The sequence below is a fragment of the Asterias amurensis genome, chromosome 5, assembly GCF_032118995.1.
Source record: "Asterias amurensis chromosome 5, ASM3211899v1".
In the NCBI taxonomy this organism is placed as follows: Eukaryota; Metazoa; Echinodermata; class Asteroidea; order Forcipulatida; family Asteriidae; genus Asterias; species Asterias amurensis.
The window spans coordinates 5,246,313-5,270,082 of record NC_092652.1 but is presented as its reverse complement, the minus strand read 5'-3'; the positions used below and the strand labels follow the sequence as shown (position 1 = coordinate 5,270,082).

The 23,770-nt window shown below is 37.5% G+C and overlaps 2 protein-coding genes across 5 annotated transcripts in view; both read right to left on the bottom strand.

The window, feature by feature from the left end:
• Nucleotides 1–2,650: 2,650 nt before the first annotated feature.
• Nucleotides 2,651–23,697, bottom strand: LOC139937037 (uncharacterized). Of its 2 annotated transcripts, none has more exons than XM_071931999.1 (2): nt 23,636–23,697; nt 2,651–7,536 (listed from the first exon to the last, which is right to left on the bottom strand). In XM_071931999.1, the coding sequence occupies exon 2, from the start codon at nt 7,514–7,516 to the stop codon at nt 5,720–5,722; it is 1,797 nt and encodes a 598-aa protein (XP_071788100.1). In that variant the 5' UTR covers nt 7,517–7,536; nt 23,636–23,697; the 3' UTR covers nt 2,651–5,719. The 2 variants fall into 2 exon arrangements, with proteins under 2 accessions (XP_071788100.1, XP_071788099.1); XM_071931998.1 differs by lacking the exon at nt 23,636–23,697 and adding an exon at nt 8,271–8,417.
• LOC139937034 (uncharacterized) overlaps nt 11,054–23,770 on the bottom strand; it is a 49,863-nt gene continuing 37,146 nt past the window's right edge. For 2 of the 3 annotated variants that reach the window (XM_071931989.1, XM_071931990.1), the window contains one exon: nt 11,054–13,620. In XM_071931989.1, the coding sequence (XP_071788090.1) occupies nt 11,561–13,606 (2,046 nt within the window). In that variant the 5' untranslated portion in view covers nt 13,607–13,620 and the 3' untranslated portion in view covers nt 11,054–11,560. Of the gene's footprint in view, nt 13,623–15,380; nt 15,500–23,770 lie in introns of those variants that run through there. The other variant, XM_071931991.1, reaches the window with a different exon arrangement.

Sequence of the window (23,770 nt, the reverse complement as noted above, 5' to 3'; positions counted from 1 at the left end):
TGTTCTATGTATTCCCATCATCTGAACTGTGCTGGAGGTATGGCGACGTTGAAATTACCCATGCATGTGAATTCCAGGATCTTGATGTAAAATAGCACTCTGTTGTTACGCAAATAGCTGCAACTTTTGTGTACTATTGACCTTGTATTTGGGCTGTATGACATTTCTGGTTTGATAACACATCTATGTATGGATGAATGCAGTATGACTGGTAAACATCACTGCGCTGTGGGGGTGAACCTAGGTTATCCTACAACTGCATTATTTACATCAATTTAACACATAGGTTTCATTCAAACTTTACATTTTAAAAACACTCCTGCCCCTAGAATAAAAGAAATTGTAAACATAAAGAACGGTTGAAAAAGATGTGAACATTCTCACATGAGGATAATATTTTGCATTTAATTTTTGTTTGATATTTGTTTCTCTCCAATGGAACCAAACAAGGAAAAGATCTTACAAATAACTGTTTTTCAATCCGATACATGCTGCTTTATTCTACTTGTTTCTAACATTACAGTGATTTGAAAACATACAGTTGTTTACTTGATTATATGGAGGGCTTGTGATTGATAAACATTCCCCATGCTTGACTTTGCCATTCAGTTTAAAAAAACTTGGTAATGATTAAACTAAACAAAGTCTAGTTTCTCCTACAACTGCATATATTTATTTACATACATTACACAAACAGGTTATTTCAAACATAAAAAAAAAACAGTTTTCAGTTTACAAATAAACAAGCAACCTGTAGTCATTTCGTCTTATCCTTGCGAGCAGCACCCCTCTTCAATTTGCACAAGCAGCAACATGGGAGCTCACGGAAGGCAGCTTCTATTACGCGTATTGTGGGTTGACACACGGGTCTATATACAGATGAATGGAGGTTCCCTAGCTACTAAACCCCGCCCGTTGATCCTTCCCCTCTCACTCTAACCCCACCCCACCCCACCTATCAATACAGCATTAGATCTGCACACAACACAATGGGCTTAAGCTTTGTACACAAATGAATAAGCTTCGGCTTAAGCCCAAGCTATTCCACAATATGCCTGACATGTGTAGAGCTCAATGTTAAAGGTAGTTGATCAAGGCGCTACAGCCAGCCGCGATCTGCAAAATCCCAGTCCCCATCACTGAATTCCGCCAGCGCACCCCCATACATAACACAGTGCATATAATACGTGTACAGCGTACGTGTACATGTACCATCTGTATACGGTACCATTACAGTACATGGGTACTACCCAATTGAGCCACGTGTATGAGGTTGAAAATACAAAGACACGACCGTTCTCACGACTACGCTATACTGTTCTCGCTGTACAATGTATGGTAATGTACATTTGTGTATGTGCCGCGAACCGGGCCGGGGAACAGTACGTCAACAGCCTTGATCAAGGCTATGTTAAAGGTGACTTTAGAATGTCAAACTAGAAGGTTTTATTGAGGACTACATGAAGTTTCAGCGGAATTGGCCTAAACAGTTTTCAGTAATAAAAAAAAGAAAAAAAGTGCCTTCCGGAGTCTCCCCTTGTCTCCCCGCAGGCTAATCTAGATGACGGTTTTCATGCATTTAAAAGACACTAGACACTATTGGTAATTGTCAAAGACCAGTCTTCTCACTTGGTGTATCTCAACATAATGCATAAAAACAACTGTGAAAATTTGAGCTCAATCGGTCATCGAAGTTGCGAGATAATATTAATGAAAGAAAAAAAAATACCCTTGTCACACGAAGTTGTGTGCTTTCTGATGCTTGATTTCTAGACCTTAAATTCTAAATCTGAGGTCTCGAATTCAAATTCGTGGAAAACTACGTCACTTCAGAGGGAGCCGTTTCTCACAATGTTTTATTCCTATCAACCTCTCCCCATTACTCGTTGCCAAGTAAGGTTTTATGCAAGATGTTATTTTGAGTAATTTCCAATAGTGTCCACTGCTTTTGTGTCGCTGCCAGTTTCATGAAAAAGAAAGAAAACAGAAAAAAGAAAGGTGCGTTACTCGAGACAATATCTTTAGCATATTTTTTGTTTGTTTAGGAAAACCTTTCATATAGATCAATTAATTAGTTTCTTCTTTTACTTCATACGAGACAACAATAACATACAGTTTTTAATTTGACTATGTGGATGGTTGAAAACTCATCTATTACAGAATTAACAATGAAATGTTTATGTACAACAATCATATGAGCTTTATAAATGATGTCACATATACAGCTACTGTGCAATACCATGCTGTATTATAACCAAATTGTTTTAAGGAACACGTTGCCTTGGATCGGTCGAGTTGGTCTTTGAAAAGCGTTTGTAACCGTTTTTTATAAAATGCATATGGGTAGAAAGATGTTGTAAAAGTAGAATACAATGATCTACACAAACATGCCTTGAAATTGCGTGGTTTTCCTTTTACCTCGTCGACTAACACGTCGGCCATTTATGGGGGTCAACATTTTGACTCCCATAAATGGCTGACCATGTTAGTTCGCACAGTAGAAGGAAAACGACGCAATTTGGAGGCAAACTTGTGTGGATCATTGTATTCTACTTTAAAACATCTTTCCAACCATATGCATTTTATAGAAAACGGTTACAAACGCTTTTGTTTTGACCAACTCGTCCGATCCAAGGCAACGTGTTCCTTTAAAGTCTTTGAATTCATTACACTCTAAACATAGACTAACCAACGTTCTGTCTGACAGCCGATAAAATATAAGTAGATGTTTAATGGTTAACTGTATACAAATAATATGTTTATAAATGTTTCGTTAACAATCCTTATGGTTTTCAGTTTTACTTACTCTGTATACATCAAAGTGTTTCAAATCCTTTAAAGGTACTGGACACGTTTTATAATTACTCATCATAAATTAGCATCAACAAGTACTTGGTAACTGTCTACAATCATTTTAAGGATATACATAAAACAACACATCACAGCCAAGGGTAAATTTGCGAATCTTTAACAACATGAACAGCAATTGTTTGTAAACAACCAGCAAACAAAAACACCATGGGTCGATTTCACAAAGAGTCGGGACTCATCTTATCTCGAGGTAGGACGAGATAACAACTTAGGATTAATCTTAAGGTCTGCATGCTACAGTGCAGGGTATGGACTCGTCCTAAGTCCTAAGATTAGTCTTAAGTTAGGAAGAGTTTTGTGAAATCGACGGCTGATGCAAGAATGCAAGTCGTTACAAACGTAGGATGAACAACATGAACACATACAACACATATGACGTCAAAGCTATTCGAACGTACCAGGGGCAGACCGGGGTCGACCCAGGGAAGCTCATCGTTGATTACGCACCACTAATGGCAAGGCATGCACATTTCACGTCACAAACATTTAGATTAGTTTGATAAAGCCTATTTCATGCAAAGCAAGAGTTGTTTGGTTTTAGTTTGAAACAAAATATTCACAGAATGGAGATAAGGTGTTTCTTGTTATCATAATGTTCATAGTTTCTCATCAAGCACGGCTTTTATTTGGTGTAATCTGACCCAATAAATTGCCTCTTCATAGTACAGTGCAATTTTTGACAACAAAAAAGATAATAAGATTAAACTAATATCGTGTTTAATGAGTCCATGTGGGAGTCATATCTACATCTTCATTATCTCTTGGTTATGTTTTGTACGAAACCCTTACTTTATGCATATCTTATTAAAGTGACTCGTTGCCTTGGATCGGACGAGTTGGTCTATAAAAATCGTTTGTTATAAAATGCATATGGTTAGAAAGATGTTGTAAAAGTGGAATACAATGATCTACACAAAATTTATCTTTAACATTCTGTAGATCAACAACTCAAAATGGCGGAAGGTGTTACTGCAGAGTCAGTGAAGATCAGTCGGGGACACTTGGGGTCACTTGGAGCCATTTGACTCCCGTTAATGGCCGACCGTGTTAGTCGACGATGTAAAAAAAAAACACGCAATTTCGAGGCGTATTTGTGTGTGATCATTGTATTCTACTTTTAAAACATCTTTCTACCCATTTTTGCATTTTATATAACAAGCGGTTACAAACGCTTTTTAAAGACCAACTCTTCCGAATCAAGGAAACGTGTCCCTTTATAAGTTCTGGTAAGAATCGAAGCCGAATCGAAGCCAATTCTTGCGGCGCAGGTAATGTTTTTATATCTGAATGTGGATGTACAATCTTTAAAAAAACAAAACCTAGCATAGTATGTACAGATGGCAGTCAGAAAAAAAAGAACTGCCTGACAATTTAAAGTCACCTGGAAGTGGTATTTTGTCAAGATAAAAGCTTTTGTCACTAAAATATGTGTTTTGATGAATAAAATATGAATAAACAGTTAACTAAGGTTCTAAAAATTTAGTTTCCATTTTATTAAAAAATTTAAAAGTAGGCCCGACCCGAGAGGGCGCTGTTCGTGACGTCAATCGAGGCGCGATATTTGAAGCACGGCGGCTCGAAGTGTTCACTGCACAGAGCTGGAAAAGACGTCGGACCGGACCACTTTGCAAACTGACCCCATTTTTAGTTGTTTTGCTGCCTCAAGCAGCAATACATCAGCAGCAATAAATGTGGTCGACATTGCCGGAAAAACGCAAGAAATGAACCTTTTTTCGAAACGTACAAACTCACGACTAGGACTTGAAACTACTTGCACGTACGTGTGTTCAATGTTCGATCGAGGCAAAATGTCCCATAATGCCTCAAAATCCCAAATCCAATACGGCCGCCACAGTGCGTGCAAGCTTTATGCGTGAACGGTGGGTATTGTAAACGGACAGCACCCACGCATTGCTGCACTGCCTTGTAACACCGCTTTCAAAGTTCGACTTGGCCGCGGCTCGGCAGTTCGTCGATCTACATGTAGTAGGCTGGCGCGATGCGGCAGAAAAACAACAGTGAGTACCGAGCAAAAAATTACATTTTTTGACGATGTTTTTTAATTTCACTCAACAAAAAAGAAATGCAAGCATTATGAATGTATATTGAGTGTGTGTGAAAAGTTTTGGTAGTGTAGTACAAAAGAAATTTTAGTTGTTGCTGGCTAACGGTCGTAAAAAATGCACCTATCAACGCTGATTTGAACAACGTATAGCGTTAGGAGGCCCAAAATATTAGACCCCTATAAGGCTCACGGGGGAGCCTTATAGTTTCTAGAAGTATGCATAAGGTACGTCGTCTAACCCAAAACGAGGTGGGCGCAGCCACTGCAAGTAGTGGCGGACGTGCGCAATAGCTTCATTTTGGGTTAGAATGATGACGCCATGCATATATATTAAGAGAGGCGTATAACACCCTCACCCACATTACATTTCGAATATTTGTGCATCATCTAGCGGGGTGCCGCGCGAAGCGCGGCATCCCGCTAGTGTATCTTATGTCTGAACTATAGTTTGTACTGGCTGCAGTGTGATGTATTGTGTATGAGTTCTTTTAACTTATGTGTGTATTTAAACCCTTGTTTTATACTTATTCAGGGGTCTTTTCCCGGTCTGTTACCGGTCTGTTCGGGTTACGTCTGTTTTGAGTCTTTCTGTACAAGTTCCAGTTCCCACTGCTTTGAGGCGCTGCCTCTATTTTGTGAGAGTGAGTCGCCAATAAAGACGTTGAACACTAGAAATCTACCTGTTGAACTTGTTTTGTGTGCTTCGGAATCGTTATCAGTACACTAATAGAGCCCGGTGCTAAACAGCATTAAAACTGTACAAGATCCAACGTTATACGACAGTTACAAGACTCTGTGATAAATATATAGGATACGATCTCCCCCAGTTACTAACTTACCCTTATGGGTAAATGTGAATTTGTTCACATTCGTCTGATTGACATTGATCCATTCAACATGTTTGCCCTGATCTGCACTAAGATGTTGAATTCTTTTAGGATAAAGTACAAAGATATCGCCTGCTGTGTCACGACATAACCCGTCAATACATTCGTTTATTTGGGGTTCCAAAATCGTATTACCTTCATAATCAACAAATATGAGCCTCTTCTCGGCAGTATATATGATTCTCTGGTAACTCATGGCCATGTTCTTTATACCAATCCCTGAAGCATACAGTTTTCTGATGAGGGATCCATCGGGGTTGTATAGAGAAACCACTCCTGTGTCTTCAAAGTCTTCAGGGTGTCGCATAACACAACCCACTGCTATCAGATTGTTCTCATCTACTGCAAGGCATGTTGGTTTAATGTAATACGCTTCACCTACAGTGAACTGATAAAGAAGCTGAAACTCCTTGTTCAATGTCTTGACATTAGGATTGTCTAGAACAATGAGATGGTCTTCATTATTTACTGCAATAGCAGTTGGTTTGGATATATCTTTACACTTAATTTGTGAAATTGTGTTAAAATCCTCGCCAAACTGGCGCAGTATCTTAATTTGTGAACCCAATACAGCTACAATCTCACCGTTAGAATAGGATGACAAACACTCAGCATCAGCTTCCACTTCACTCATTAATTCCCATTTTTGTTTGTTAAGAAGTGTCCCAAGTTCAACCTCATTCTCAACTTCGCAGAAAGCAATAAAAGAGAGGTCATAGGTCAACTTTTCTTCTTGATGTTCACGTACAAAGACATCGTGTTCATATTTGTGAAGAATTTCCAGACGATTCGCATTAGTCATTGCGCTGCCAGTGGGCAACAGTGTCTCTTCTGCAAATTGCAGTTTTGCCAATTTCTTATCCTTGTTTTGGTACATCAATTTGGCACTTTGTTTTAATCTTATTTCTTCTCGTCTGATTTTGTCAATTTTCCGTTCTGTATGATAAGAAATATGATCGTTTGTTTCATGAAACAAACTGCTCAGTCTCGTGCGCATTACAGCTATTTCGAATTTGCTTTTGTGCAATTGTGAGACATCCTTTCTTGCTTCAGTTTCACAAATTTCAAAAGCTGTTAATAAATCAGTGAGATTGTGCATTGGTTGTTTATGCTCTTGAACGGCACAGAGTTTACAAGTGAGTTGCTCACACGTCATACAGTAGAGGCAGAGCTCTTGAATGGGATGGATGTCACATCTTGAGATGTTCATCTTTGATTCAGTTTGGGTTTCATCAACTTCTTGCAATTCAGCCAAAGTTTTGACCTCATGATTCTTCATTGCAGAGAAACGTTGGTGTGCTTTCTGACACTCCAGACAGAGATAATGTTCACAATTCAAACATCGTGAAATTGCCGCGTTTTCCTCATCACAAGCCTGACACATGACCTTTGACTCTTCACCTTGGGAACGCTGTTCCTGTTTGTTGATCTCCTCCACCAGGGCAATCAGAAGGTAGTTGCTTTGTAATCCAGTCACTCCCTCGAGTGGTAAGATGGTTTGTTTTTGACACAGAGGACATTTTAGTTTATTTGTGTCAGGATTTTGAGTTTTCTTAAGTTCTTGGAGACATTTGAGGCAGTAACTGTGTGAGCAATCCAGGTTTTTGGGTTGATTGTAACGAGTGCAGCAGATGGAACACTCCAAGTGTCCCTGACTGATCTTCACTGACTCTGCAGTTACACCTTCCGCCATCTTAAAATAAAGAGCTGTGTCTGTCGGGTTACAAAAATAAAGCAAAATTTTGTTAAAGACTCTGGACACTATTGGTAAATGTGAAAGGCTACTCTTCACAGTTAGTACATCTCAACATATGCATAAAATAACAAAGCTGTGAAAATTTGAGCCCAATCGGTCGTCGAAGTTGCGAGATAATAATGAAACAAAGAACACCCTTATCACACAAAGTTGTGTGCTTTCAGATGCTTGATTTCAAGACCTCAAATTCTAAATCTGAGGGCTCGAAATCAAACCCGTAAAAAATTACTTTCTCGAACTATGTTAATTTAGAGGGAGCCGTTTCTCACAATGTTTTATACTATCAACCTCTCCCCATTACTTGTAACCAATATTAAGGTTTTATGCTAATAATTATTTTGAGTAATTACCAGTGTCCACTGCCTTTAATTGAAAGAGAAAGGTTTAAATTTTCATCTGTTCTCTCGTAAACCCAACAATTTACTGCCGTCCCAATTATTCCAGTCAACATCCACCCCGCTCCTAAAGCGCACTTTTGTTTTTCGTTTTGTCAATTTGCTTCACTAGCCTATGTAGATTCATTTTGAAAAGCAAAATCAATCGACTCTTCCAGAACTGAACATAAAGTTCAGTCAAAACCCACATATCAAAAACACAAGTTTATTTTGTTTTTTTGGTCTCACCAAGCTGTATCAGACGCTCATAGCTCGATGAAAATGAAATAAATTAAGTCAAATTAATCCCAACCTACCTTGTCTGCTTCAAAAAGGACAGCTACTTTTCCTGGCTGCTTTTATGTTCTATGTATTCCCATCATCTGAACTGTGCTGGAGGTATGACGACGTTGAAATTACCCATGCATGTGAATTCCAGGATCTTGATGTAAAATAGCACTCTGTTGTTACGCAAATAGCTGCAACTTTTGTGTACCATTGACCTTGTATTTGGGCTGTATGACATTTCTGTTTTGATAACACACCTATGTATGGATGAATGCAGTATGACTGGTAAACATCACTGCGCTGTGGGGGTGAACCTAGGTTATCCTACAACTGCATTATTTACATTAATTTAACACATAAGTTTTATGCAAACTTTACATTTTAAAACACCCCTGCCCCTAGAATAAAATAAATTGTAACTAGACATGATGGCATTTGTGCATAGCTGTTTCGTAAAAAAAAAAAAAAAAAAAAAAAAATCTAAACTGAGTTTTAAATTTGTTGTGCATTTAAAGCAATTTGCCGAATGTGGCATAAATAAAAAAATAATTTGGAATATACCATGTTCAGACAGCAATTTATGTAGTAAAAATGCAAAAATGGAAAAAAAAAAAATCATTTGATGACGTCATCATGAGGTCATTTCACAATTCACGAGAACTTGCCAATATCTTACAATCTACAATGTTGCAACATAGTTGCGTCATTACTTCGACAGTTATACGACTTCAAAAAATGCACATTTAATGCCGCGTCACGTGACCCCCGATGACGTCATTGATCTGAAACTTCACACACGATTCCTACCTGACAGTAAACGTGTGTGTACGTTTTAAAATGATTACAAACAAATTCCCCACTTCATAACTTTTACCACTTTTGAACTACAAGGCACTTTCGTTTTTGGCCCGTTTCGACCGGAAGTGGAGGTCTGTGTGGTCACGCAAAAAAAAAAAAAAATGCTGACCAATTTATCCCTACCCAATCCCGTGAACAGAAATCTACGGTCACTTGTGGTTGATTTGATATAGATTTTCAAACATTTAAATAAAAGAACGTGCGCAAATGATATGAACATTCTCACATTAGGCTAATAATTGGTAATTATTTGATATTTTTTTTGATACTTTGTTCTCAGCTATTATTTGGAAATATTCACGAAAAGACCAAAACAGAATCTATTTTTCAATTCGATACACGCTAGCTTTATTTTACTTGTTTCTAAGGTAAACATTTCAATTACTTGAAAAGTACAGTATTATTTACTTGATTACATGGAGGGCTAATGATTGATAAAACATCACCCCATGATTGACTTTGCCACCCTAGTTAAAAATACATGGTAACGAAATGCTTGATACAAAGTATTAACATTCAAGTAGATTATTTACAATACACAAAACGGTTTATTCAGGCATTTCGTTTTGAAATGCTGCCCTCTGTGGTGAAGCTGGTGTAAACTAATGCTGTAATGTTCAAAGAAAAGGTTTTGGTTTGCAATTAGTTTAGATTTTTACCCATTTTCTCTCCTCTGAAACCCTTTATTAAAAACGTTTATTTGACCATACAAACAAGTTTTGCATCTCGATTGAAGCTTTGTTCTAAACATGTTTTGTCAAATTATTATTGCATATAAAAAGTACATTTTTTATACGTGATTGTAAGGCTTGACTTTAACCTCAAAACTAGAAATAAATTGTAAACGTTCATAAACAAACCTACACAGTGAACTTTGATTGCCACTCGTAAACAAACCACTGTTTTTCTTCTTCAAATTAATGTTTACATTCATTGCAATCTACTCGTTTCAGTTTACAAGTCAACCAAGAACACTTGTTGTCATTTCATCACATCAGGGAATTTTAGTTTATAGTTTACTTGTATTTGTTTACATTTTTCAAAAAAACTAGAAGACAAAAATAAACAGAGCGATGAGTTACATGAGACTATAAGTGCTAGAGCATGTTTGTGTTTTAGGAAAACAATATGTTATATGGGTAAATTAAGTTGTTTTCTCTAATACTCATTACCAGAAAAGACAAAGCTTTTAATGTTTATTATAGGAGGATAGTTGAATACCCAGTCATTACAGAATTTACACTGAAATGTTTATTTACAATAACTCATATGAGCTTCCGGAATTTGAATAAAATTTGTCATACTTAAAAGAAACATGACACTATACAGCTATGTTTTTGTGCAAAAATGCGATGCTATATAACAACATTGTTTTTTTAATCTTTAAAATAATTAAAGGTATAGTGTCTGCCATGGTGTTAAATATAAGTGGATGTTTACTGCGTTAACTGTATACGAATAGTTTGTTTTACAAATGGTTCGTTAAGAGCTCCTTTGCTTTTGTATTTACATAAAATAATGATTCACAAATCTTTCAACAAAATCGTTCCTAAGATGTATTGTTTCTCATTTTAAAAACATCAAGCTTGTTTGAGTGCGTAAGAAAATACCCGCCACAATAATTGTGCAGGTTGAATGGAATTAAATTGAACTGAATTGAATAGAACTGAATTGAATCGGTTAAAGGAAAAACCTTTCAAAGCCAAGGGTCAATTTGAGAATCTTTAAACAGTTAACAAGTACCGAATAAATAGCAGAGCAGACACATACACCATTATTACAAAAATGCAAGTCAATATAAACCACAAGGGAAACTGACTGGGTAAACTTTGAAATGATTTTTGGGGTTGAACAAAGAATTGACTAGAGTGGGATTCGAACCAACGACCTCCGGATTAATGTGTAATCCGGAGGTCGTTGGTTCGAATCCCACTCTAGTCAATTATTTGTTCAACCCCAAAAATACAAGTCAATACAACATGAAGGATCTACAGCAGCATGATCACACATACGGTTAAAACAATCAACGTTTAAAACAACATTCAACAGCATGAACAAAGACAACGTATGCAACAGGAGGGGATACCGCTTTGCAACAAGGAGAAAAACCCTAAATTCTTGAAATGTTGATTTCACGAAATCTGCCACTTATCATGTCCCTAAAGGAAACACTATGCCCCGATTGGTTTAGATTGCTATTTAGTAGAGGAACTGAGTCCAGCGACTTCAATAATAGATCAATGGGGACTGCGCTTTTTTTGTAGCGCTCTATTCTGCAGCGCACTTTATTGCGCAGTGTTTTTTGGCGGGAATCTACTCGAGGTTAAAAGGAAGCCAGTCATGGTACCGGGATGGCGGTATACTTAACTCTCTCCGGCTAACTTTACCCAAAGAGCAAGTTGTCCTTGCTCTTAACCAAATAACAAGAGTCTTGAGAATTGTTTTCCGGTCTGATATTTTACTAGACTCTTTGATATAACTTTGTGCAGTTCTCGCCAACCACTGCAAGGCGACCACGGGGAGTGTATGTGACGTCATGGAAGGTATCATTAGAACGGGCTAGGATTGTGGGGTCAGTACCAAACCTGTAACGGCAAATGCAGTGCAGCGTGGGTTGCGGGAGCTGTTGTTTAGTTACCCCAAACGCGCTTGGTGGAGTGCCGCAACTGACCCCAAACGTGCTTGATGGAGGGCCGCAACCGAACAAGGTGCTAGGAATCTGCTGCACTGCACGAATACCGACACTAGTCTTAGCCGGCTGTACTGCACTGGTGGTGACGACTTCGCTCTCTTTAGGCACTTTATTGAATACATTAATATCAGGTTTTGGTTCACCCTCATATACAACATAGACATCACCAACTTTGTCACAACAAATCCCATACGGAGTGGCATCTACATATCTAAAGAGTGTCTGACATTTTGTGTCATTTAAATAAAAACACATAAGTGCACTCTCATTAGGACTGGTGTAAATGATTCTCTGGTTACCCATGGCCATGTATTCATCAATCCCTGGAGCAGACAGTGTTCTGATGAGGGATCCATCGGGGTTGTGTAGAGAAACCTCTCCCTTGTCTTTATAACCCACTGCTATCAGATTGTTCTCATCTACTGCAAGGCATGTGGGTTCACTGTCAGACTCTTTACCTGGAGTGAACTCATGAAGAAGCCGACAGTTTGATGCAAATGTTTTGACATTGGGACAATCCAAGATAATAACATTGTCGTCTTTATTCACAGCAAGTGAATTGGGGTTTTCTAAGTTACCACTGAGCCATGACTTACCATAAGTTTGCAAAATGTTTCCATCTGGTTTCATTATTGTGAGTGTTGCATCTTCTTGGCCCATTACAATCATACAGTCTGTGGAAAATGCTCCAATACGTTTCCCACCAACTTTGGCTGTCAACATTTCCCCCCAAATTTCTTTCAGTAAAAGTGTCCCCATCTCACCTTTCATCCCATCTTTACTTTCCTTGAAACTTAGGAAGGACAGATTATACGTCAAAGCTTCAGCTTCTTCTTCATCTATGTTGCTGTAGTCATGAAGATGTTTTTGTCTGTTCTTAAGGATTTTTAGGCTCTCGTAAGCTGTGTTTGAAGATTGTACTATCTTTAGTGACTCCTTTGCAAAAATAAGTTTTGCTAATATTTTACCCTTTCTAATGCCTGCATCTGAAGCCTCTTGCAAAAGGTTTTTCTCCATGTTTCTGATCTTGGAAATTTCTCTCTCTGCTTTTTCAGAAATTTGCCTCTTTGTTTCCTTGATCATGATACCAAGATTATGTAATAAAAGCTCTAACCTACTGGTTAACTTATAACTACTTCTATCTAGCTGAGAAGCACCATCTATAATTTCTTGAATGCTTTTTTCAGTAGCACTCTTTAGATCAACGATCGTGTGAATTGGTGCCCGGTGCTGTTTTGCACATACTTTGCAGATTAGTTGCTCACACGTCATACAGTAGAAGCAGAGCTCTTGAGTGGGATGGATGTCACATCTTGAGATGTTCATCTTTGATTCAGTTTGGGTTTCATCAACTTCTTGCAATTCAGCCAAAGTTTTGATCTCGTGATTCTTCAGTGCAGCTAAACGTGGGTGTGCTTTCTGACACTCCAGACAAAGATAATGTTCACAATTCAAACATCGTGAAATTGCCGCGTTTTCCTCATCACAAGCCTGACACATGACCTTTGACTCTTCACCTTGTGGACGCTGTTCCTGTTTGTTGACCTCCTCCACCAGGGCAATCAGAAGGTAGTTGCTTTGTAATCCAGTCACTCCATCGAGTGGTAAGACGGTTTCTTTCTGACACAGAGGACATTTTAGTTTATTAGTGTCAGGATTTTGAGTTTTCTCTAGTTCTTGGAGACATTTGAGGCAGTAACTGTGTGAGCAATCCAGGTTTTTGGGTTGATTGTAACGAGTGCAGCAGATGGAACACTCCAAGTGTCCAAGGATGACCTTACTGAGCAGTGGATCTGTTGAAACTCCTTCCGCCATCTTGAAATTGTGATCTGAAGAGATTTTTAACGAGATATAGAAAAACATTTTGAAAACAAATTTAAAGCATTATTTTGTACTTTTTGTGACACAAAACACAATGTCCACAGATTTACATTACACTTCAACAGTTTGAAGATAATGATTAAGGAAAGCTTCCCTTCAAATATTACTTGCTGAGGTGCTGTAGTTTTTGAGAAATGAGTAAAACAATGGTCTCGGTTTTAGCATGTAAAACGTAATTACCAGTTATGGTATATCAGGAAGGTTTCGCACGCGAACGGATACACATACGCATACATTTAGCTATTCGTAACTGTTAGCAGCCTCTCTGTTATTTTGCAATCCCATAGTTTGGGTGGCGCTTTTTTCGACACTATGCACTAAAATTTTCGTATTTCAAAGTCTTTAGAAGTAAAAAAAAAATTCACAAACATGTTCAATGATTAATTTTAAAACCAGGATAGTTAACTGCAAGTTTGAGTTGTCATACGTGTTTTTTACGGCTTTAAAAACAAGATATTTTAAGATTTAAATACGAGGAGGATTTAGAGTTTTGCAAAATGGAAAAGTTCTTTTAGTAAGGTTTGCAGCAGTCTTTCTAGAACACTTGTGGTGATTCTGAAAAGAACCAAATGGTCGTTTATAAACCATGGATGTTTATAAACCTATTCCCTTTATTTCACACCAACACTTTCAAATGTGGCTGCCTGGTCACTTAAGAGCAATCAACTCAACTACAGAAATTGTGTCAAAAAAATTAAATAAATATAAATAGGTTGAAAACAAACTAGGATAAAAAAGAAGCGATAACCTGTGATGCCCTTTGTGTTAATTCGACCCGGGATAACGTGGTGTTTGCTTTTACCGTACTAAAAGTTTGTCTGTCCATAGGTTAGGGAACAAAAACACCTTGCTAAGAAGGCCTAACCCACCTTGTTGAGCTGTTAATGGCTCTCTTTTAACATTTGTCTCATCACAGTCGCCATAACTGTGATGGGACCGATGTTGAAAGAGAGCCATTACCAGCTCAAACAGGTGGGCTAGCTATAAGACCTATACCTAAAACCTAAATGTTGTCGTTAAGTTGCTGCTTGTTAGTGAACCATTGTGTACGTAATATATCATATACCTCATACTATATTGCTTTGTAACTTCGACATAAATGTGCATATTTATTGTATTTTGTATTGTATGACAGCATTGAAATAAATCTTACTGAATTTTTAAAGGGTCTGTAAACCTTCGGTAATGAGAATTAATGGCAATAAAAGCTTACTTGGTAAGAAGTACCGCAGCTTTGGAATGTATAATGCATTTGAGAAACTTTTCACTTCGAAGTACTGCGAAACATTTATCACTTTTTGTTCCCAGACAAGTTTGAAACTGAGAAGCCTTACTATGACCTTTACGTTTCTCAGATTGTGTTATCCAATTGCAGATTATTGTAAGTTCCTCTGTGGGTATAACCGCGGCTCCAAATTTCCAGGAAAATGTAAAAAATGCAGCCACACCTTTTAAAAAGAAATTTCCACAGGTAAGTTTCATTGGATATACCTACAAGTCCTCCAACTAAAGTATTGAAACAAACAGTTGGTTCCAACTAAACGCAAACAATCCCTGTGGATATCAGAGTCCTTTTAAGAAATGCTGATACAAATAAATTTGCACAAAAATTGTCTTTCCATTCAAAGGCATTTGTACACTAATTGATGTTTTGATGTGAAGAAATGGTGATTGAAATTTCCACTCTTTCCTCAGCGAAGACTTATCTTTGAGACAGAATCAAGTCCTTTTTTCTGAACACAGTTATCTCCCTTTCTTGGTGTATTAGTCATCTATGTCTTGTCGCTGATGTTAACAGTGTGAGCTTATACGCACTCTGGTTGAAACTACTGGGGCTATGGGAGTGTCTGCATATGTTGCTCATGTCTGTAATTTCCCAGCTCTATTTATAGATTGCTGGCTTTTGAAGTGTGTTAAAGGCGAAATACAACATTGGTTATTGTGAGGGGAAATATGACCACACTGGTAACACACGTTCACAAGTAAAGGAATAGTTCTGCCAGATTGACAGAGGCTCATAATGAGCAAATTGAAGTACATACAATTTATTTTTGTTATGTCGATTGGCATTTAAAAAAAAAAAACATGCTAAAAAGATGCAAGCAATCTCTGTGAAACATATGAATTGTTCGTTCGTTTCGTTAAAACATGACTAATTGATAGATAAATATAAACATGATGGTTGTATGATGTGTGTATTGAAACTTGGAGATGTGAATCGCTGTAGTATAAAAAACAAAAACTCTAATGACACAACTTGATCTGCTAGTTTAACTTTGTCACATATTATCAACTTGACCTCTTGTGACCCCATACTTGGATCAACATCATGGGATTGTTTGTTTTACAGCTTGCATCAACCGTATAGTGGTGTGACTGTAGGTTACATGAACACAGTAAGTCCAAAGTTCTCAAACCAACTGACTTTGTGATAGAATCGAGAAGAGAACCATGTTTGAATCCTCGGGGTTGCGGGGATGCTTCGGTTTACTGAAGAGCCTTTTTTGAGCCCGGGTCAGTCGGCAAATAAAGCATTTCAAATTGTCAATTATTATTTACATGTTTAAGTTTAAAAACAGATTAACCGCACGAACACAATAATAATGTAAACTTAGTCTACTGCGTTGACATTTGTAGGGCCCAGAATAGGAAACTGTAGGTCTCCCAAACTATCTAAGGAAACCCCCAGTCTTGGTAATTGGCTTTTATACAGCCTATATACACCCTGTTAGAAATGTGCAGGCTACGTTATTTACATTGACAAAACTTTTGTCCAAACTCACTTATATTTTAGGATCTTTTTCGTTCATTGATGCTTTTTCAACATGATTCTAGGGAGCTGTCTGCAAAGGTACAATTACAGTATATACACATATTCTTTTCCAAGTTGTATTTAATTTGTTTTACAATAATTAGTACAATGAGTCCCATACCTGATTGAGAAGTCTGATACAAAATGTTTACAACTCAAAACAGCGATCATGAAACAAACTGTAGCGAATGGTTCAGCCTTTCAATAAAGAGCAGTTTGCCAACAATATCCATTGACTTTTGACATCCTTAAAATAACTAGAGTATACATACCGGTAACTAGGTAGGTTCATAGATGTGTAAATACTTCAAAACATTAATGACCATTGACCATAACAGCTTACAAGAAAAAAAATGCAGCCGTTGATGTAAAATCTATTTTAAGAAAGGATTCCCTTCGAGGTTATGGTTTGAAAATTTGTTTCAACTGAAACATTTGAAGCTGAAAAACGATTCTTGCACGAGCCCCGTTTCCCAGATCTCTGAGGATTGATGTCCGTTTGGAAACTATGGTAAGAGATGCGGTTGGTACCCGCTGTCATCTCTCTTAACGTGGATGGATTGGACTTTCTTGTCAATATACTGTGGACATTTTTGGCGGCCCTCTTAGCAAGTAGACACTGATAAAAAATCAGCTGATTTTCACATTGTCTTTCTTGTTTTTTTCCCGTCATAACTTCGGGCCTTTGTCGTATTACTCGTTACCAAGTAGGGTGTTATGCTAATAATTATTTAATTAATTATTACCATACACTGCCTTTAAAACCTTTACATGCTGAATTAACTTTCGTGCCTGAGGTCGTATCAGAGGGGCGTACAGGCATTTTACATGGTTATTTGAATGTTACCCCCTTTAAAGCTCAGTAGAATCAGTTACTGTCACGTAATATTATTAGAAAGAGTAATTAAACTGGTGCGTATAGTACAAAATGGTTCCAGTAGTAACAGTAATTCATCGCACAAACGTTTTTTTTTGCTGAATGGCGCCCTCTTTTTGTAGTTGATGACATGAAAGCCAGACACCCAGACTCCATGAGCACTATCTGATGCTAAGCTTAGGTGGGTATCTGTTTATCCGCGCACGTGTGCTCCACACTGTTTACTTGACGAAGTGGTGGGCGGCAATGGAACTGTCAGGAGAGTGGTCACGGGCTGAATCCGAAAGGTAATTGAGTAACTGAAGTAATTGTTTGTTAGTTAGTTTTTTGTGTTTTCAAGATGATGTTCAAGTCGTTCCTATACATTTGCTGAACAACATAATACATAATTGCTAAACCAAAGTTCAAGCACGACAGGAGTCAAAAATAGTGCAATACATGACAGGTTAGACCAGAGTTGTTGAGCGCAATCTTTAAAGATGGTCCTTTTTGAAATTTTGCGCAAGCCTGTTTTGAAGTTTGCATGTGCGCAATTTTTTTAACTGAAGTGTGCCTATATATCCAGAAATTGCGCGGCTGGGATACAAAATGTACAGGAGCTACACAGTTTGCGTTACAAACAATATGACAAAGATCGCGCAGTGTTCAAAGTTTGCGTCCGAGCTACCCCTGCTAAAATTTTAAAATCGTGTACCCTTTTGTTGACGAAGCTAGAAATCGAACCAAGTAGTGACGCCCTCTGTTGTTTGAATTGATCCATTTGGTGCGACCTACCAACGATGGATAGTGACTCATTATGTAGACTGGGCCCCTGTCTTTATCCGCAAGCATAAAGACAGGTCCCTGCTGGCAGATCCAGTGATTCTATTGGATACAATGATATTGGATAAACGTGCCATGAGCTTTTCATAGATGCCCAAACACTCCTATCACGTCCACCATCCATAGAGTTTGACTGCGTATCTCTATGTGAAATGAATGTAGGTCAAAGGTGAACATACACGCCAGTTTGGAGGCAGGTCTCTGGCGTTATTCATGAGCCTCGAAGTGTGACGTCAGATGTTCAGGCTACTCATTATGTTGTTGTAATTGGTCCATGCGAAGGTCTTGAAACCAAGACTAGCTTTCACTTGGGTGCTGTCTGACCGAGTCAAAAGTAAAAAGGAGTACAGCGCCCAAGGATCTAATGGCTACATTGGCTGGTATAAAGTATTCTGGCTAGTGGTAAGCGAGATTGTTTGTGCTTAGTTACTTTGTGTGCATAATCAGCTACAACCTGAAATTGGACCGTGATCATTTTTTTCTTCATGTTTTCAGACTAAAATGTTGGGACTGTTGCTAGATTACAATGGTGCTATTAGGGCCAAGGATACAGGTTTTATTGACACTATCTACGGGGGCTAGGCATATAAAAAGTTTTTTTGTAATGTTTGATTTTCATTTTATTAAATACCAATTCCTCCCCTAAAAATGCAAACTAATAAATATAAAAACGGTTAAGAAAACATACATTCAAATACGTGTAGGAAAAAAAAGTAGCAGTGACTCTTGAGGATTTCAAAAAAAGTAAACTTAATTATTATCTTATTAATCTCCTGACGCACAAATTAATAAACAGGAAAATATTAAAAGACATTATGGACATGAATAAAACATGGCTATTAAGGTTTCAACCAGGTTTCTCGTCTCACTAAACCCGGAAGCGTACAAATAATTTTCATTAGTACGACCAATCCTGTGAACATTATTTTTATGAAAGAAGGTAGCTTTATATTGTCAACAAATTTTGACCGTAATTTATGTTGTTTTGGGGGGTTCATTTAGCCAAATTGCACTAAACAGTGTTTCATCCATGGGACCATATTATTTACAAGAAACAAAATGATCTTTGAAGTCAGTGTAAGTTTTTTTTTTCTTCATTTATTTAGCCATTACTTGTCTTTACTTCAAGTTACAATATTTACAGTGTTAACAAAAAAGAATTTCTGGAAAAAAATGTAAAGATATTTCAAGTCACAGTTGTCATGTTTTCCTAAACGTAAATGACATGTGTAGAGTCCAGACATTGGGTGAATATACACATCTAAAATACATAATGTAACATGGAACACATACCACATTTTTCTATATTAATAGACTGAGAACAAAACAATAGTAACAATAGAAAGTACTGAGTATACAGTGCTAACACACATCGGTGTATGGGTAAAAACAAACACAACCAAAAACACACCATTTATAATATTAATCCCCCATGTAATGCTTTTAAAACAGTGAAACCAGTGACGGTGTTTTTCACTATTTTTTAGTGAAATGTGAAACAAAACAAAGTCACGGGACAAATAATGACTAAAGTAAAATGTGTAAAGGCTTATGTTGTTCTTGTATGATAGCATGAAGTTTACGTATGGAATGAAATATCCTAGAAATTAATGTGTTTAGTTGAAGTGTCCTAAGCGGTACGTCTTTGCTCCATTAGTTCATAATATAAAAATACATTCTTTAAAACCATCTTAATTAATGTCAACTAAAACACCATCAACCAACCTGTTAATTTATCATAGTATTAAGTGAACATGCTTAATGTTTTTTTTTTTTTTTTTTCAATATAAAATATTGCCTCCAATGTGTCTGCTGCCTATATTTACCCAGCAATAAATCAAAATAATTACAAAGAAAGTTTCAGGAGACTATTCTTGAGTAGGCCTGTTTTGCAATAATTATGTACAACAGTTTCACGATCAAATGACTTTCCCCGAAAAAAAAGTTTTGTGTTCGAAACAAATCCATAGAATGCATTTGATTAAGAATTCTGGTGGACTGAGTAAAATAATTATAATATTAAGCATACTATTTACAAAAAACCTTTATAAGTAATATTAATCGAACTTCTCTCTTTCTCTGTTTTTTTTTTACACGTGATTACACAAAGCATGCTTTGTCATGCCTACAGGATACTACTGTGGTCATAAAAAGTTCATACTCTCAAACATTTAGATTAGTTTTATAAAGCACATTTTATACAGCGAATAGTTTTTTGTTTTAGGTTTGAAACAGAATCTCCAGTGAATGGAGATAAGTTGTTTCTTGTTATCACACTGTTGATTGTTCCTCATCAAAGACGGCTTTTATTTGGTGTAATTTGAACTACATAGTTGCCTCTTCATAGAACAAGAGGACAACAAATTAACATCTTTTTATCATGAGACATTGTGGAGAGAGAGATAGATCTACATAATATGTAATTTCTTATTATGTTGAAATAAATTCCTTACATTTTGATACCTTTCGGTTCTGGTATTAATCAAAACTGGGGCCCAATTTCATGGCTCTGCTTACCGTAAGCACAGAATCGGCGCTTACGGAAGCAGGGAATTCTGTGCTTACGGCAAGGGTACTTCACGGGTTAGCGGCGAATTTTGGCTTCCGCGCGTGCGAACTCCACGGTAGTCTACGCTTACAAGACGTAAGCTGGGAGTCGTGACCGTAAGGGCAGAATTTGGCAGAAGCAGGGCAATGAAATTGGGCCCGGGTCGTATGAAGTGAGTGTTGTGTTTATGACCACACTTATCTTATGTAGGCTACACTGAGGAATCCTTTATAATCCAATATTAATCCTAAATACAGGATACAATGATGTAATTTGTTTGTGAATGTCTCAAGACGTTTATGTTTGTTTTAACTTTGTTTTATTTGGGTCGAACAGATCAGTTGAATTTTAAAAAATATAAAAACGAGAACATTTTTCATTTCTATTTGTTGACAGCTATTTGTTGACAGCTGTTTACAGCTATATCGATCTACATAATATAATGAAACAGCTTTTCATCAAGTTCAAGTTCCACTACACTCTTCAATTCTATGTGCAGAAGTTTCCCCAATTCAATCTCGCTCTAAACTTCATTAAAGGTCATTATAGGTGAAGTATTCTTCTTGGTCTTCATGTACATTATTACAAATTGTGTCTGCTATTGTAACGTTGTCAATCTGAAATCTGGAAATGTTGATCATTGCTACTCCCAATCAATGTGTTTACTGGAATTCTTTTCGGAGATCGTGTTGTCTTTATGAAATTATGGGTTTTCATTTAACGTGTCATGATTCTGTGATAAATAAAAAGGGTACTAGGTTGCCTTTCATACATTAAATAATAATTAGCCCAAAGTGTTGCTAATACTAAACTACCCTTTCGGGTAAACATGATTTTGTTCACGTTAGTCTGATTGACATCGATCCATTCAACTTGTGTGCCCAGATCTGCACTCAGATGTTGGATTCTTTTCGGATAAAGTGCATAAATATCGCCTGCTGTGTCAAAACATAACCCTCCACTCCCATCGTATGTGGTTTCATTTTTATTATAACCCTCGTAATCAACAGATATGAGCTTCTTATTGCTAGTATAAATGATTCTCTGGTTACTCATGGCCATGTACTTATCAGCATACAGTGTTCTGATGAGGGATCCATCGGGGTTGTGTAAAGTAACCCCTCCCTTGTCTTTATAACCCACTGCTATCAGATTGTTCTCATCTACTGCAAGGCATGTGGGTTCACTGCCAGACTTTTTACCTGGAGTGAACTGATGAAGAAGCTGAAACTCCTTGTTCAATGTCTTGACATTAGGATTGTCTAGAACAATGAGATGGTCTTCATTGTTTACTGCAATAGCAGTGGGTCTGGATATATCTGTACACCAACTTTGTGAAACTATTTTAAAATCTTTGCCAATTTGGCGCAGTATCTGAATTTGTGAACCCAATACAGCTACAATCTCACCGGTGGAATAGGATAACAAATGGTCAGCATACAGTTCCACTTCACACATTAATTCCCATTTTTCTTTGTTAAGAAGCGTCCCAAGTTCAACTTCATTCTCAACTTCGCAGAAACCAATAAAAGAGAGGTCATAGGTCAACTCTTCTTCTTGATGTTCACGTACAAAGACATCGTGTTCATATTTGTGAAGAAGTTCCAGACGATTCGCATTAGTCATTGTGCTGCCAATGGGCAACAGTGTCTCCTCTGCAAATTGCAGTTTTGCCAATTGCTTATCCTTTTTTTGGTACATCAATTTGGCACTTTGTTTTAATCTTACTTCTTCTCGTCTGATTTTGTCAATTTTCCGTTCTGTTTGATAAGAAATATGATCGTTTGTGTCATGAAACAAACTGCCCAGTCTCGTGCGCATTGCAGCTATTTTGAATTTGCTTTTGTGCACTTGTGAGGCATCCTTTCTTGCTTCAGTTTCACAAATTTCAACAGCTGTTAACAAATCAGTCAGATTGTGCATTGGCTGTTTATGCTCTTGAACGGCACAGAGTTTACAAGTGAGTTGCTCACACGTCATACAGTAGAGGCAGAGCTCTTGAATGGGATGGATGTCACATCTTGAGATGTTCATCTTTGATTCAGTTTGGGTTTCATCAACTTCTTGCAATTCAGCCAAAGTTTTGATCTCGTGATTCTTCAGTGCAGCTAAACGTTGGTGTGCTTTCTGACACTCCAGACAGAGATAATGTTCACAATTCAAACATCGTGAAATTGCCGCGTTTTCCTCATCACAAGCCTGACACATGACCTTTGACTCTTCACCTTGTGTAAGCTGTTCCTGTTTGTTGACCTCCTCCACCAGGGCAATCAGAAGGTAGTTGCTTTGTAATCCAGTCACGCCATCGAGTGGTAAGATGGTTTCTTTCTGACACAGAGGACACTTTAGTTTATTTGTGTCATGATTTTGAGTTTTCTTAAGTTCTTGGAGACATTTGAGGCAGTAACTGTGTGAGCAATCCATGTTTTTGGGTTGATTGTAACGAGTGCAGCAGATGGAACACTCCAAGTGTCCCAGTATGGCATGAACTGACTCAGTAACACCTTCCGCCATCTTGAAATAAAGAGCTTTGCCTGTCAGATGACAAAAGTAAAAGCAGACTTTGGTTTACTGAAGGTAAACGATTTAATTTTTCATCTATTTAATTCTGTCGTAAAACCCAACAAGATTGCTGCTTCAACAATCTGGTTAAAATTCACCCCACTCCTCAAGAGCATGACTGTTGTTTCGTTTTATCCATTGCTTCACTTAGCCTATGCGGTTTCATTTTGAAAAGCAAAACCAGTCGACTCTTCTAGAACTGTACATAAAGTTCAGTCGGAAACCCACCTCTCATCCAAAACACAAGTTTGTTAAATTTTCTGGGTCTTCACCAAGCTGTATCAGACACTCATATAGCTCGATGAAAATGAAATAAACGGAGTCAAATTAATCCCAACCTACCTTATCTGCTTCAAAAAGGACAGCTACTTTTCCTGGCTGCTTTTATGTTCAATGTATTCCCATCATCTGAACTGTGCTGGAGGTATGACGACGTTGAAATTACCCATGCATGTGAATTCCAGGATCTTGATGTAA

Bases quoted from the DNA above. Each gene is read 5' to 3' on its own strand.
- LOC139937037 (XM_071931999.1), bottom strand. From the start codon at position 7,516: ATGGCGGAAGGTGTAACTGCAGAGTCAGTGAAGATCAGTCAGGGACAC.